The sequence below is a fragment of the Podarcis tiliguerta genome, assembly GCF_965153285.1.
Source record: "Podarcis tiliguerta genome assembly, chromosome: 9".
Taxonomy (NCBI): domain Eukaryota; kingdom Metazoa; phylum Chordata; class Lepidosauria; order Squamata; family Lacertidae; genus Podarcis; species Podarcis tiliguerta.
The window spans coordinates 10815492-10832875 of record NC_139542.1 but is presented as its reverse complement, the minus strand read 5'-3'; the positions used below and the strand labels follow the sequence as shown (position 1 = coordinate 10832875).

General features: G+C 48.2%; 1 protein-coding gene across 1 annotated transcript in view; it reads right to left on the bottom strand.

The window, feature by feature from the left end:
* Positions 1 to 14321, bottom strand: part of FRAS1 (Fraser extracellular matrix complex subunit 1) — a 380286-nt gene extending 365965 nt beyond the window's left edge. Inside the window, exon 1 of the mRNA XM_083398098.1 lies at positions 12951 to 14321. Coding sequence (XP_083254224.1) covers positions 12951 to 13026 — 76 coding nt within the window. The 5' untranslated portion in view covers positions 13027 to 14321. The remainder of the gene's footprint in view (positions 1 to 12950) is intronic.
* Between the last annotated feature and the right edge of the window lie 3063 nt (positions 14322 to 17384).

Genomic DNA, 17384 nt, shown 5'->3' with positions numbered 1-17384 from the left:
AAAGGGGATCTTTTGTTTTGGCAGAGGTCTCCTGGGAGACAGGTATGGTTTCATGTGCAAAAGACTACACTTCCCATCATCCACTGAAATTCTGAAGGGAGGGAGTGGGATGGAGCCAGAGAAGGAGGTGGGGCTATAATTGGCCATGCCAAAGCATGAGCCGAGTTCTGTCAATGGGAACAATGACGCTTCAGGTGAAGCCACGTGACTCCATTTGACAGCCCCATATTGCTCTGGGTGGACCCAATCCAGGACTGTCTCAACCTGTTCTGGTCAAATTCTGGGTCAAACTGGGTCAAACCAGTAAGGTAAAAGGTAAAGGTAAAGGACACCTGGACGGTTAAGTCCAGTCAAAGGTGACTATGAGGTTGTGGCACTCATCTCGCTTTCAGGCCAAGGAGCCAGCATTTGTCCACAGATAGCTTTCCGGATCATGTGGCCAGCAGGACTAAACCGCTTCTGGCACAACACAACACCGTGACAGAAACCAGAGCACATGGAAACACCGTTTACCTTCCCGCCGCAGCAGTACCTATTTATCTACTTGCACTGGCATGCTTTCAAACTGCTATGACCCATGTACCTATGGGACCACCTCTCCTGGTATGCCCCGCGGAAGACCTTAAGGTCCACAAATGACAACATTTTGGAGGTCCCAAGTCGCAAGGTGGTTAGATTGGTCTCAACTAGGGCCAGGGCCTTTTCAGTACTGGCCCCGACTTGGTGGAACGCTCTGTCACAAGAGACTAGGGCCCTGCGCGACTTGACATCTTTCCGCAGGGCCTGCAAGACAGAGCTGTTCCGCCTGGCCTTTGGTTTGGACTCAGTCTGACCCTTACGTTTCCCTCCCCTTATGGTATTGATCTATGGGCTATTATTAAACTGAGGCTACATTTTAAATTGTATTTTAACCTGTATTTTAAATTGTGGGTTTTTTCCCTTCCCTACTATGTTTTTATTGTAATTTCACTGGTGTTAGCCGCCCTGAGTATGGCTCTGGCTGGGGAGAGCGGAGTATAAATAAAGATATATTATTATTATTATTGTTATTATTATTATTATTATTATTATTATTATTATGAGGTTGGCAGGAGCTGGGACAGAGCAACATGAGCTCACCCTGTTGCGAGGATTCGAACAGCCAACCTTCTGATTGGCAAGCCCAAGAGGCACAGTGGTTTAGACCACAGCTCCACCCACATCCCCATAAGCCAGTGCACAGCCCTGGCACACTATCCATAGAGGGCTAAAAGGGGCACTGGAGCCCCTCTGGTCTAACCTCCTGCTCAACATAGGATCTGCAACCCAGGTTGTGACTACAGCATCCTTGACAGATGGCAGCTGAGTCCCTGCTTAAACTCCTCTGACAAAGAGAGCCCAGCGCAGCATGGAAGTGTTGCAACCTGAAAAACATTTCCCCGCTTGAAACTGCGGGCAAGCATTTCACTGTATCTTAAAGTAAAATGTAGCAAGGATTAAATCACACACTCCTGAGCTGGCAAGCTCTTGCTTAGAATAAGTCACAGCTGACACTCATGCAAAAATCACAGGGGTTGCTGCTGTTGCTTTTTCATCTGCTACAAAAAAAAAAAAAATTTAATACACCTTCTACAAATGAGACTTATAAGGAGGACTGTGAATTATTGCGAAAAAGAACTAAGAAGGAGTTTATTTAGGATTTGGGTCTTTTAGCAATAACTATTAAAATAAAATGCAAAATCAGAAAGAAGGTTAGAAAACCATTAGTCGAGGTTGACGGAAGTCCTAGGCTGTGATTGCCAAAGGTTTGTTATATTATATAAGATGGGATGTTATGTTTGGAAAACATGTGCAAAAACCAATAAAAAATATTTTTAAAGGAGAGAGAGAGACTTAGAGGGAGGACATCCTTTGCCAACCTGCCACCTTCCAGATGTTTTGGACTACAACTTCCATGAGCCCCAGCTGCTAGTTGGGACTGATGGGAGTTGTAGTCCAGTGCACCAGACTGAGAAGGCCTGGGTAGGAAATAAAGCCTCTTGGATTTCTAAGAGAGTAAAGCAATGCTTTCATGGAAATCACGATGCACCACACACGCCTTTATTCTCGAAGCTTTCTTTCTTTCTTTCTTTCTTTCTTTCTTTCTTTCTTTCTTTCTTTCTAAAAAGAGAAGTGCCTTCGAAAGCGCCTAAAGGGAATTGCAAAAAACGTCAAGCCAGACACTGGCCGTTTGTTTGGTGAAAAGTGACGCCTCTCTCGTCTTCGAGGCGCAAGTGGCTCTGCTGCAGGATGCAATCGCTGGGGGTTCTGAAGGACACGAGGATTTGGTTCAATGCCGCCTGGGGACGCGGAGACAAAGGAAGGGTTTATGGCCAGCGCTGCAGTAGGTCTCCCCAAGGAGGCAGCAACAGCCACTTCTCCACCGCACCTGCCAGACCGTTAATAAAAGTGTCAAGGCCAGGGCCTTCGCAGGAAGCTGATTGCCTGATTCCAACGCTACGAAATCCAAAGTAAGAGGGCAGTTTTGAAAAGCAGGAGACAGCCCTTTGAGTACATGCCGTAAGAAAGCAAAGTTCAGAATGCAGCAGGGAACAAGGCATTCAATGCCCACAGAACCGAAGATCACCAGGGGCCTCTGATTATCACAACGAAGTCCAGTTTCCCACAGTTTATCCCTGCCAAAATGGCCCAATCCATAGAATCACAGACTTGGACAGGGACCCCCAACGGTCATCTAGTCCAACCCACTGCAATGCAGGAATCTAAACTAAAGTATCCATGACAGATGGCCATACAATCCTGGGCAGGTTCGTGTTTTATTTTCTGCCAAAAGGCCACCCACGTTATGTTAACTCTGCTGCCCTAATTGCAAAATAAGTCGTTGCTGTTCTCAACAGCAGCCGTAACTCATCCTTCCTCCATGGAGTTCAAGACACATAGCTGCTCTCCCGTTTTATCTTCACAACCATCTGACAAGGTAGGCTGGAACAAGAAAGTCCCACAGTGGTTTAACCTGGAAGAATCAACTCCTCTTCGCGGGAACACCTGGAGAACTGTACAGCTCTTGGTGGAGAATCTGGGGCCTGCTAGCAACTCTTAGCGATCTTAACAAACTACAGTTGCGTGTCGAGGTCCCCAAGCCACCCCCTAAATAAATCACAATTCACACAGAATTTTTGTTTAAGGCTTTTGGCATAATTTTGGCCACAACTTTATTAAAATACATAATGTGAGTGGTTGCTTAGGCATTGGTTACAACTATCTGTCCCCACCCAGGGACTTCTGGATTCCAGCGAAAACCAGTAAGGGAAAACAATCTTGGGGAGAGAATGGGGCTGGGCACCAGACTCTCACCCCTCCCTGCATGCTCCCAGGGGCTTGCACAGCCCTAGCTCCTTGCCGGGGATACGGACAAAAGCATGGCAAACCCCTGGATGCCTTTAATGGAATTCCCTTGCAGCAGCAGCACTGGAGGGGCACCGCCAACCCTTACTCCTCCACCAACCAAAATTAACCAGTGCCTAACAGCAACCTTACAAGTTGTGACGATTTGCTATGCAGTAGGCAAAAACCAAATGGCACCAGCCAATCTGCCAAATGGACAGAATTCCTACCAGGCCCCTGCCCCAAAAGCAGACGATCCCATGACAGGCATAGCAAGGTCAAGCGCAACAGCCCGAAATTAGGGAGGGTGGGCAGGCGATCTGATGCATGCCTCACAAGAGACTGAAAAAAGCTGTGTGCCAAGAATATATAACCTTCAGGCCAACCCTCTAAATGGTAACATCAAAATCTCCCCAACAACCCAAACTGGCCCAATCACAGTCATGGCCATCCAAACGGTCCCGCCCAGTAACCAAGAGGGGGTGTCCTGTTAGACCCCACCGCAACACGTGCGCACCATGAAGGAGAACACGCTCTCCCAGAAATATCTGGGGAAAGCCAGGGCTGCTTAAAGCAGAGACATCACCTTGCCAACAAAGGTCCGTATAGTTAAAGCCATGGTTTTCCCAGTAGTGATGTACGGAAGTGAGAGCTGGACCATCAAGAAGGCTGATTGCCGAAGAATGGATGCTTTTGAATTATGGTGCTGGAGGAGACTCTTGAGAGTCCCACAGACTGCAAGAAGATCAAACCTCTCCATTCTGAAGGAAATCAGCCCTGAGTGCTCACTGGAAGGACAGATTGTGAAACTGAGGCTCCAATACTTTGGCCACCTCATGGGAAGAGAAGACTCCCTGGAAAAGACCCTGATGTTGGGGAAGATGGAGGGCACAAGGAGAAGGGGACGACAGAGGACGAGATGGTTGGACAGTGTTCTCAAAGCTACCAGCATGAGTTTGACCAAACTGCGGGAGGCAGTGGAAGACAGGAGTGCCTGGCGTGCTCTGGTCCATGGGGTCACAAAGAGGCGGACACGACTAAACGACTAAACAACAACAACAACAAGGGCTGCTTAAAGCAGCATCACAACACTTCAAATTCATGCTGTGGAACTTCAACTGTTGGCAGCCCCCACCCACCCACCCCCAAAAAGTAGTGCAGCCAGCCAGGCACAAAGCTCATGTGGGGAAGAGGGGAAGAGAAAATTTAATTTGGAAAGCTGCCTACTCTTTTGCCGGGGATTGTGAGCAGAGAGCCAGGAGTTCATTATTCCAAACTAATCCATCACAGCAAATGCCCACTTCGGATAGCGGAAGGACCGAGGAAACCTGCCCTGTGGACAATCTTTAATCACCCTTTTATTGCAGGACGAAATAGTTGCCGTTTGTTGAAGGGTAACTAATAGGAACACAGGAAACTGCCTTCTCCTGAGTCGGATCGTGGCTCCAATTGAGTTCAGTGTTGTCTACACTGGTGGGCAGGGCCTCAGTCTGCAAGGTTTCAGTCCGGAGGCTCTTCCCAGCCTTCTCTGCCCCTTGGATCTTCTGCATACGAAACATAAACACACACTCTGCCCCTGGAATACAGAACCTCCCTAAAGAAGTCTGCTCACACAAAGTCAGGTCACTGGTCCACCAAGCTCCGTTCTGTCCACACTGGCTGGCAGCAGCACTCTACGGCTTTAGACAGGAGACATTCCCAGCATCATCATCATCATCATCATACCATCCCACCCATCTGGGTGGGTTTCTCCAGCAACTCTGGGCAGCTTCCAACAAAATGTTGTTGTTGTTGTTGTTGTTGTTAATAATAATAATAATAATAATAATAATTTAAAAATCAAACATTAAAAGCTTCCCTACACAGGGCTGCCTTCAGCTGACTTCTAAAAGTCAGGTAGTTGTTTACAACCTTGACATCTGGTGGGAGGGCATTCCACAGGGCGGGTGCCACTACCGAGAAGGCCTTCTGCCGGGTTCCCTGTAATCTTGCTTCTTGCAGTGAGGTTACCGCCAGAAGGCCCTCGGCGCTGGACCTCAGTGTCTGGGCAGAACGATGGGGGTGGAGACTCTCCTTCAAGTGCCAAGGATTGAGCCTGGGACTTTCTGTGTGCAAAGCATGTGCTCAATCCCTGAGATATGTCACAGAATCCTAGAGCTGCAAGTCCAACCCCCTGCAATGCAGGAATCATTTGCCCAATTTGGGGCTGGAACCCACAACCCTGGGATTGAGAGTCTCATGTTCAATAGACTGAGGTATCCCTCATCCTGCATGCACCCTGCCTCCAGGGCCAGCTCCAGGTATTATTTTATTTTATTTGTTAAATCTGCATCCAAAGACCTCTGGGCAGTTCGCAGCATAGAAACACAAAGCAGAGAACAGAAATAAAGAACGAACAAACCCTCCCCCAAACACATCAGATATTAACCAATCAAAGGCCTAGTTGAAGAGGAACATTTTCACCTGGCACCTAAAGATATGTAATGAAGGAGCCAGGCAAGCCTCCCTGGGGAGAGCGTTCCACAAACGAGTAGCCACCACAAAGAAGGCCAATTCTCATGTTGCCACCTTCCAGACCTCACGTGGAGGAGGCACACAAAGAAGGACATCAGAGGATGATAGCGGGGTCTAGGTCAGCTCAAGCAGGGAGAGGAGATCCTTGCATTGCAGTCCTGAGCCATTTAAGGTCGTATAGGTCAACTGTGGGTTAAACCACAGAGCCTAGGGCTTGCCGATCAGAAGGTCAGCGGTTCGAATCCCAGCGACGGGGTGAGCTCCCGTTGCTCGGTCCCTGCTCCTGCCAACCTAGCAGTTTGAAAGCATGTCAAAGTGAAAGTAGATAAATAGGTACCACTCCGGCGGGAAGGTAAACGGAGTTTCCGTGCGCTGCTCTGGTTCGCCAGAAGCGGTTTAGTCATGTTGGCCACATGACCCGGAAGCTGCACAACGGCTCCCTCGGCCAATAAAGCGAGATGAGCACCGTAACCCCAGGTCCCTTTACCTTTACCTTTAGGTCAAAACCAGCACTTTGAATTGGTCCCAGAAACTAATTGGCAGCAAGTGTGGCCCAGCCAGGATCAGGGCCACTGGTGGATGAAGGTTCCCTTGTGTCAGATCCTGCTGCATCAACTTTTATTACTAGTCCTTGCTTCCCCCTCCCCTCCCACTTGTTTTATCTTGATTTGATTCCTGCCCCTTTACATTTATATCCCACTTTTCTTCCAACATGTAGGCTGCCTCCCATCCAGACCCAGACCTGCTTAGCTTCAGCAAAAAGCGTAGTCGCATATGCCCCTTGCCTTCAGAACGTAACCTGAGACCGGCCTGAGATTTTGTTAAATTGAAGGGCAGCATGTAGAGAGTTAAAAAGGACCCCTCTTAAGTAGGAAAGCAAAAACAGTCAACTCAGATTGCAATTGAACTTAAGTGGGGTGGAAGTTGTTTGTCTGCACAAACATTTGTTTTCAGGGCATCCGATCCAACTCTACAGTTCTATGATTCTATGATGTATGTCCAAACCACCTCTGCCACGTTGCCTATTTTCACCGCCAAGAGATATTTATGGCGTAACATTTCAAGTATTCTGGGACTCTCCCAGATGCCAGGGACTGAACCTGGGAACCAGGCAGAGGACCTTCTCGGTAGTGGCACCCTTCCTGTGGAACGCCCTCCCACCAGATGTCAAGGAAATAAACCACTATTTGACTTTTAGAAGACATCTGAAGCCAGCCCTGTTTAGGGAAGTTTTTAGTGTTTGATGTTTTATTGTGTTTTTAATATTCTGTTGGGAGCCGCCCAGAGTGGCTGGGGAAACCCAACCAGATGGGCGGGGTATAAGTAATAAATTTTTATTTTTATTTTTCGGCATGCAGAGCAGATGTTCTCTGCCGCTGAGAAACAGCCCTTCCCTTTAAGCTTCACATTCATGAGCTCTCTTCAGATGACTGCTCCTTATATATTGCACACGCAGAAGGAGGAATCATGCCTACCGGTTCGGCTCTCCATCTGTTCAGACAAACCCATGGAAAGAGCCTATGTGCCACTGGTACATACAGCTTGTCTGCATGCACAATGTCTGAACACACAATCGGGAGGAAAGCCTGCAAAAAAAACCAAAAAAACCATCCACATACCGTATTTTTCACTCTATAAGACGCACCTAGTTTTTGGAGGAGGAAAACAAGAAAAAAAAATATTCTGAATCTCAGAAGCTAGAGCAGCAAGAGGGATCACTGCACAGCGAAAGCAGCGATCCCTCTTGCTGTTCTGGCTTCTGGGATAGCTGCGCAGCCTGCATTCAATCCATAAGACGCACACACATTTCTCCTTACTTTTGGGGAGGGAAAAAGTGAGTCTTATAGAGCAAAAAATACGGTATTTTGTCTGCTGGGTTCACAGGTTTAGCTAAACAGAGGAAGGTCCGGGAGGTGGAAATAGCAGGCAAGAACTCTGCTCCCTAGTCCATGGACCGGTCAGCTGAACAACGTTTTCTTAGTGAAGGTTAGCAAAAGAATAGGGATGTGCAGAGCTTTTGGTGGACATTGAGCTAAAGCAACGTATCCCATCAGGACACCTGAACTCTGTGGTTATGTGAACACCAGTGGTTTAAAACCCAGTGAGGTTGTTTCCTTCCCACTGCATTTCAAGTTGCGATTGCACATCCCAGAGAGGGGGAGGGAATGCCTTCACCTGTTGCACATTACCTGTTTAGCTTCCCCTACATTCACACACTGTTTGTGAAGGTTTAATCTGAGCATGATGTGCAGCAGCTCTCTCAAATGTACGCACCTCTGCTTAACCGCAAAGTGGACGTGGCTTTGGTTAAAGCTGGTTTGGCGGGAAATGCATCAAACAGCAGCATTCCTCAAGAAACTAGCTCTTCAATGTGGATAAGGTTGTGCGAGCTCACTGGGGCCAGAGTAAACCCTAATGTGAACCCAAACTGCATTTTCCCCAAAACAGCTTCTAGGAGCTCACAACAGAGTGTGAAAGTGGCAGCCTTGCCCTTTCGTTGATCCTCATATAGACTGCCACTGTAGAGAGAGGTTCAGATGTTTTAAAGTTTTTAGTTTTCAGCATTAATAGCTAAAAGAGTGGTTCTCCATGAACCTTTTTTAAATAGATCTATCCTCTGTGAACTAAAAACCCTGCAAGTTAGTCAGAATCATCAGATTCTGTGGAAACGTGTTCAACAAGTTAATTATAATTTGCACAGTGGCTCCCTTCATCTCTAACCTCCAGCCAATCGCTTTGTTTGAAGAGCCTGAATTCTGGTTAAAGTGAGCAAGCGAAAGAAGGGAGCTTCGATTTACAAAGTTCTACCGGGGGCTCTCACTTGGATGAAAACTAAGCAGGCATAAGACCCCCAAATTGTTGAGCTTTTTTTAAGACTCTCTCAAATGTATACCACCTCTGCCCAAAGTAAGTTTTTGGGCTTTTAAAAACATTTTATGGCATTTTTATTAGTAGTATTATTTTAATCGCCCTACTTGCCATACATCTAGGTTTTCCCGGACATTTTGCAGACTCAGCAAAAATCATAGGAAGCTGCCATGTACCAAGCTTAGTACAGTGGCACCTCGGGTTACAGACACTTCAGGTTACAGATGCTTCAGGTTACAGACTCCACTAACCCAGAAATAGTACCTCGTGTTGAGAATTTTGCTTCAGGATGAGAACAGAAATTGTGCAGCGGCAGCGTGGTGGCAGCAGGAGGCACCATTAGCTAAAGTGGTACCTCGGGTTAAGAACAGTTTCAGGTTAAGAACGGACCTCCAGAATGAATTAAGTTCTTAACCTGAGTGGTACCTCAGTTCTCAAACGTAATCTGTTCGGGAAGTATATTCCAAAATCAAATCGTTCCAAAACCAAGGCGTGCTTTTCCATAGAAAGGAATGCAAAATGGATTAATCCGTCCCAGACTTTCAAAAAAAACCCTACACAGCAATTTAACATGAATTTTACTATTTAACAAGACATTGTTCCCTAAAACGAAAGCAATAAACAATGTACTGCAGTCACACAATCAACCAGTCAGTAGCTGAACTGGGTTCCACACAGTTACAAAAACAAAAACGCAAAATAAATAGCAAAAAGAGACAGACTTCAGCGTTAACACTCAAAATGGAAGTGTGGCACTCAAATCGGAAGTCTAACACACAAAGCAGAGTACGTCCGAGTTCCAAAAAAAGTCTGCAACTCAGAACACTTACTTCCGGGTTTGCAGTGTTCGGGTTCCAAGTTGTTTGCGTACCAAGGTGTTTGAGAACCAAGGTACTGTACTGTACTGTCCACACTGACTGACAGCAGCTCTCCAGGATTTCAAGCATTTTTCCCCCTACCTGGTGACTGAACTTGGGACCTTCTGCTTGCAAGGCAGATGCTATGCCTCTGAGCTACAACCCTCTCCCTGGTACTTTGATGGCCAGTCCACGCTTGCATCATCACTGACTGTGGCATCAAGCAAGGTCTTTGTGAGCCACCCCAGGAGTAATCGCCACAGGGCCCATATCCCCTAAAGTCAATTCCAAGAAGCAGCGGGGGCAGCTCATGCGTTCAGCAGAGAATCGCAGAGTTCAGAGAAATCAAAGAACTAGAGATTGTTGGGTGAAGTAAAGAGAAATCAAGCACGCACCCAGGTCAAATGGCAGCAAAGCACGAAGCTGGGATCAGAAATGTGGCTTTTGTGGGTGAAACGACTCTTGGAGTAAGAAGGGGGGGACTTGAGCCTGAGAGCAGGTAAGAGAGTTTTTATGCACAATTAAACTCTCCAGGCCTTATGTCATCCAGCCACTTTTTCCACTCCAGGCTGCTCCGAGTAGGCAATAAATCTTACTGTTCCCTGCATGCGCTGTAGGAACAGGCGGGATCGGTGGGTAGTCCATGCCGAAGTAATGTCAGCCGTAATGTTCACCGCGCACTGCCTTGATGGATTGTTTTCCAAACAAACAAGGCGTCTAAAAATTGATATTGGCATGCCTAATGCAGGCGGCAAGACACACGGGCATATTTTGCACACTGTCGAGTGCAGAACTGGTGTTAAAATAGTAGAAGGACTAGTAAATAGGGAGTCATGTTTTCACTTCACATTTCTGGTTTCTAATGAACATGTAGCAAAAGAACTCTTCAGCGTAACAGCAACTGCCAGGGGCGAAGATGTCTCAGCTCTGGAAGCTTTCAAACAAACATCTTTGAGCTTCTCTTGCTTCTGCATGTGGGAATGTCGTTACTGCCAGGCAGAAAGCATAAAGCAGCTGGTTTTAAACAGCCAATTGTGGGTTAAAGGTAAAGGGGCCCCTGACCATTAGGTCCAGTCGTAGCCAACTCTGGGGTTGCGGCGCTCATCTCGCTTTACTGGCTGAGGGAGCCGGCGTACAGGTGGCCAGCATGACTAAGCCACTTCTGGCGAACCAGAGCAGCACACGGAAACGCCGTTTACCTTCCCGCTGGAGCAGTACCTATTTATCTACTTGCACTTTGACATGCTTTTGTCCTGCTAGGTTGGCAGGAGCAGGGAACGAGCAATGGGAGCTCTGCCCGTTGCGGGGATTCGAACCGCCAACCTTCTGATCGGCAAGTCCTAGGCTCTGTGGTTTAACCCACAGTGCCACCCGTGTCCCTATTGTGGGTCACACATCCATTAAAGGTGCACCAGAAGCTAGGGACTGTCCATAGCTGTATGTACAAACACAGCCTGGATATGCTCAGTTGGCTAGAGCGTGATGCAGATATGGCCAAGGCTTCAGGTTCGATCCCCGTTTGGGACAGCTGCATATTCCTGCATTGCAGGGGGTTGGACTAGATGACCCTTGGATCCCTTCCAACTCGATTCTACAATTCCATGATTCTATCCCTGGGGAAGGACTGCATCTCAGTGGAGCAGCATCCCAGTGCATGCAAGATGTCTCAGGTTCAACCCCCTGGCATCTCGAGGTAAGGCTGGGAGAGACTCCTACCTGAAACCCTGGTGAGCTGCTGCCAGCCAGTGCAGACAACACTAAGCTTGATGGTCTGACTCAGGGTAAAGGAGCTTCCTAGGTTCACAATGCTGGGGCAGGACATATTTTGGCAAGACTGAAGAGCAATTTGGAAATCAGAGGGCATGGAAAGCATTCTGCTTTTCAAGGTGTGCCACCTAAAGGCAGAACTTTGGAAGGGGGTACTGAGTGTTGAAATACCGTATTTTTCGCTCTATAAGATGCCCCAGACGCACCTAGTTTTTGGAGGAGGAAAACAAGAAAAAAAATATTTTGAATCCCAGAAGCCAGAACAGCAAGAGGGATTGCTGCGCAGCGAAAGCAGCAATCCCTCTTGCTGTTCTGGCTTCTGGGATAGCTGCGCAGACTGCATTCGCTCCATAAGATGCACAGACATTTCCCCTTACTTTTTAGGAGGGAAAAAGTGTGTCTTATAGAGCAAAAAATACGGTAAGTAGTTCAAAGATGTTCAGGGCATGCTGTTGTAAAAAAAACCCAACAACCACGCATTTGGCAATGTTAAGGGAGGGTGCCTAGGCTTGATCCAATTGATTAAATGCTCTTTGCAGACACTAGATCAGGCATCCCCAAACTTGGCCCTCCAGATGTTTTTGGGACTACAACTCCCAACATCCCTAGCTAACAGGACCAGTGGGAATTGTAGTCCCACTTGGAATTGATGATGGGAACTGTAGTCCCAAAACAGCTGGAGGGCCAAGTTTGGGGGTGCCTGCAATAGATAGTTCCATAAGGGAGACTGGGGTGCAATTTCTGGTGGCTGCCAGGCTAAGCAGACCTCGAAGGGGTGTGGCTCAGTGGTACAGCACCTGCGCTGCATGCAAAAAGGTCTCCGGTTCACTGTCCCTAGTGACTACAGATAGAATCATAGAACTGTAAAGCTGGAAGGGACCCCTGAGGGTCATCTAGACCAACCCCCGGCAATGCAGAAATCTCAACTAGATCATGCATAACAGACGCCATCCAACCTCTGCTTTTAAACCTCCAGCACTTCTCATGAGAGTCGAACGGCTCTCATCTCTAGGGAGCCTGTCATAAAACAATCCTGAAGTAGACAGAACAGGGGTCTGGCTCAGGATAAACCAGCTCCATTTGTATGACGGAGCCACCGATCTGTGGCAGAAGACCTGCTCTGCACACAGAAGGTACCGGGTTCAATTCCCGCCATTCCCAGATAGGGCTGGAATAAGAATTCCTGCCTGCAAGTCAGTGTAGACAATACCAGGCTAGATGAACTGGTGATAAGGCAGCTTCCTAAGCGCTTTCGTCTGGTCCTACAAGGCACTTCTTGTGCTCTTAAGCCAAGAAGAGTTGCAGGCTCTGGGCAACTTAACACAGAGACTTAGCAGCATTTTTTGCTCTTGGGAGAGTCCCCTAAGCATTCTTCCTCAAGAGGATCACAGAGATTCTCAGGTGGTGGTCGGGCTTGCTGCTTAAAAAAACTAAAAATGAAAAAGCAAGACGGTGCCAGCCCCACAGATCATCCCCAGCCCAACTTCAGCAGGGAAACCTCGCCGCAGAATCTCATTAAGCGGCCCAACTTCTCTCTGTAAAGCGAAATCAATGAAGTCCAGAGCTGAAGCTTTTACTCACCTTCAGCCTGATGGGGCAAAACTGCAAAGGCAGCCAAGACGAGCAGGAGACGCATCCACGCCGCCAGGAAATCCATAGTTAAGCAGAGGTTATATTTTAAAAGGGGGGAAGTTGTTTCTTTTTTCTTAAGCCCCAAAGGACCTTCTCTCGGCAGGAGCTTCGTGCAGCATCCGAAGGCAGATTTTAAGGGGGCGAATCAAAGCCTTTTTCTATCCCAGGAACAAAACTAACAGCAGGTACACACGCTTTTGGTTCCGGGGGGTGGGGAAGAGCCCCTGGTTTTTTGGGGTTCGTGGAGATGTCAGGTGGCGCCCCAACTTTGCGCTCCAGTCTTGGTGGAGAGGAAGAGGCTCTCTCCGCGCTCTGGCGACCCCAGCGCGTATTTACAGTGCGGGCGAGCCGTAGGGCAGAGAGCAGCCGTAAATCACCCGGCGCTGGGTCACCTTTGCGCCCAGGGACGGATCCGGGGGAAGGAGCAGGATCGCCACCGCCGCCGCACGTCTCTTCAGAGAGCTGCCGACCTCTCCAAGTTGTCCCCCTGTCCGGCAAAGTTCCCCCCGGCGGAGCGATTGGTCGACAAACACCCGAGGCGAGGAGACCTCTCGCCCCTCTCCTCGCCCTCTTAATTCCGGCTTTCTCTCTATCTCGGAGACCCTCCCTCCTTTTCAAAGTCCACTTTGGGGCGCCGCCGCCACGCCACCCACAAAGGCGCCTCGGATCTTGCGGATCCTCCGCCTGGCGCGCCACGCGCCCTGGGTCGGGCACAGCGCCAAAGCGCGCCCCCTTCCCACCCCGCCCGGATCCACTCCTCGCCCTCTTTTTTGGGGGGGGGGCTCCTCGAGGAAACTTTGCAGGTCCCCTCCAGCAGATCTCCTCTCACGCCGCTTCTCCTGCGAAGGCAGCAAGGGGAGGCTGCCTGGCTGGTTGGGGAGAGGGGGAGAGACAGAGGGGCGTTTCTCCAGAAAGAAAACACAGCAGGCGCTTTTTTTTTTTTTTAAGCGGGGCTTTCCCTCCCCTCCCTCCGCTTCGCCGCGCGTGTGAGATGGTAGAATTTCTCCCTCTCTAGCGTAGCAGATCCGCGCAAAAATAGGGAATTTTTAAAACCGCTCCCCCTGCAATACGTCCTGGGAGCAGAGAGGATAATTTCAGTCTGCAGGTGATTTGCAAAAGAGATAGCACAAGGCACACATGCAGGCAGGCAGCCGCAAAGACTCTCCAAGGCGCCTGTAGTCGAAATCCACTCTCCATAGGAGGGAGAGGGGCAAGGTCCGTCCTTCTCTTCCTCTCTCCTGGCTTTCTTCCTTCCTTCCTTTCTTTTTTTAAAGAGCTTCTCCTCCACCTCCCTCTCCCATGCAGTGCGAAAATGGACCCAGGGAGAAGGGGCTGTGGTGGTGATATTGCTGGCAAAGATTCCTGAGAAAGTCACGTGGGGAAGAAAGAGTGGGGGGGGGAGAGAAAGAGAGCAACCTGATCCCCTTATTCATGCTGCAGAAGTTTATGTTCCTATAGGCTTGTCTGCTTTTGTCTTGAGATCGGGTGGAAATTGGACAGAGAGAAAGGAGAGAGGGGGGAAAGGAAGAGGGCAAGGCACATCTGTTCATGGGGGGCACACCCACCCCTGCGCCACCCAGGACGAACTGCTGCTGCTGGTTTAAAAAAGTTTAGCATTGCAGGATTTCTTTCCTGCCAGGCGAAGCGGCACCACCCAGGCTGAAATCACCTCCTTCAACATTCCTGCATTGCAGGGGGTGGGGCTGGATGACCCTCGGGGTCCCTTCAGTTCAATGATTCATGCCCTTCATCCCCCTACTCCCTCCCCCCCCCCACACACACACCTTAGTGAATTTGCATTACAACCATTCATGCTTTCCTTGCACCCACTGACAGCTATCTCAGATGAAAAAAAGCTCACTTGGTCTATATTGCCTTGTGGCCAGAGATGGAGATGCTGTCCTGTCCCCCTGATGAGCTTGGTCAAACTTTTTCAGCAGGGGGCCAGTTCACTGTCCCTCAGACCTTGTGGGGGGCCGGACTATATTTTTTTTTGGGGGGGTGAACAAATTCCTATGCCCCACAAATAACCCAGAGATGCATTTTAAATAAAAGGACACATTCTACTCATGTAAAAACACGCTGATTCCCGGACCGTCCACGGGCCAGATTTAAAAGGTGATTGGGCTGGATCCGGCCCCCGGGCCTTAGTTTGCCTACCCATGATCTTGGTGATAGCCAAGCAATGTGTAACACTGCAACCCCTATGATCTGTCCGCCCCACTGCCATTTCCTCTCTCCATCCAGTGAAACTGACAAGGTCAAAGGAAGATTTTTCTCCCTGCCGTCCATTCATCCATCTGGTCTCAGGTGAAGGTAGTCGAGTCCCTGGTCCTGTTCTTCAGTGGAGGGATTTCATTTCCCCATAAATGGTTGTGCGTAGCAAAACCTGAGCTACAAGGACAACACAACAGGCAGGACATCAGGGAAACTGACAAGGCTGTCTCGCATACTTGGATGCAGCTCTGTGGAAGAGGGACACGAGTATAAAGATGTTGTTGGCATCATTAAGAAGACGGACCAAAGACTATACATGTATGCTACAACAGCCGCCAGAGTTTTGATAGCCCAAAAGTGGAAGACACAGGCGATACCGACTGTAAAGGAGTGGCAGACAAAGTTGGTCGAGTAAGCAGAATTAGCAAAGCTGACACACAGGATTCGCGGTCAGGAGGAAACTAGGTACCAAAAAGCATGGACTAAACTTATGGTCTATATATGTGAGAACTGTAGAAATTTGAAGACGTTAGCAGGACTGAAATAAATCTAAAGTCATGGTTTAGTTTTCTATTAATGGAACTGTGAATTAAGGATTGGAATAAGAAAACCTGTGGAAGGGAAGGAGGGAAATCAACGGCTCTATGGAGCATAAAGTAAGACAGATGTGAAAAGACCTGAAATACTTGTTTGTTCGTGTTGGTGTATTTAAAATGAAAACTTAATAAAAAGCATATTCAAAAAAAAAAAGATGTTGTTGGCGTCCGTCTGTTCCGAGACACAATGGAAGAGTGCGCAATGGTGGGTGCAAGGACAGTCTCAGATAATGATGCGCTCTCCCAAGTCCACGTTCCCAGCATGATCGCACTCCTGTCTCGGTGATGTCTGCGCTGGCTTGGTCAGGTCCACAGAATGGAAGATGGCAGGATCTCCAAGGATGCTTCTGGCACCAGGCCTGTTGGCACACCAATTCTGTGTCACAAAGACCATCTTCAGGAATGAAGTCATATGGTTTTAGCAGAAATGTTATAAAGAATTAAGCAAAAACTGATTGTCAATGGGCTAAAGTGGAAAATTTAAAGTTAGATTGTGTTAAGATAAACTATAGAACAAAAATTGGGAAAGAGGGAAAAGATTTGCTGAATTAGCTAATTTGAACTAGAATACAGAAAAGGGAAGTGTGAGGAAGTCGAGGAAATAAGTGAATGAAAGATAAAGATATGGAATTTGGGTGTGTTTTTAAACGTTTTTGTTTTTTCTTGTTGTTTTGATGCATTGTTTTTTCTTTCTATTTTTGATGTATTGTTAGTTAAAAAAAATTTACTGTTTTTTCTTTTTCTCTCATACTTTTTTCTGTAACTATAAAACTTTTAATAAATATTATTAAAAAAAACAAAAACAAAGACCATCTTCAAACGTGACATGAAGGCTGGCAGCATCAACCCCACAGCGTGGGAATCCCTCGCAGTGCCTGGAGACAGGCAGTCAGGTTGTGTATCCAGAGCAGTGACCAGAGGAGGAATGACCACTGGGAGGAGCACAGAGAGAAGAAAGTCCAGAGTGCATCTGCAGCAGCACAACCAGATGCCTTCATCTGCCCCAGCTGCAACAAAACATGTCTCTCCTGTATCAGTCTCTACAGCCACTGCAGGAGCAGTTTGACTTCTAGCTCTACGAGTCTCCTGTTCTCTCATGTGGGTAACAGTGCAGATTGTGCGTGAGCTGTGTGCTTACAGCAGAGGTGGTTTTTGGGTTGATCGACCAGTGCAGTCGACCTGGGCACCGCGCTGCAGGAGGCACCAAAACAATACTGTAGAACAGAGCAGGGAGTGCCAAATTTTAGCGCCACACAGGGTGTGACTGAAATTTGAGAATCTAAAGTCCACCAATGCTTATAGGAGGGATGGTGACTCTGAGCCCAGAGGCCAAATGTGGCCTCCAGGCCTCCAAGCCCCACCCCCACTCTCCTCTGGCCACACCTCCTTACCAGCCCTGCTTTGCGCCCTTTCTGGAATGTTCTCCCCTGGCAGGAATGTCCCCAGGAGCTCTGATACTGTAGCTTGCTTGTCCAGATAGAAGACAGAAAAAGGCATTTGAGTGTGTGGACTAGTCTTCCATACAAATGTAAAAAAATGTGGAATGGATTTAGCTTAAACATGGAAGCTA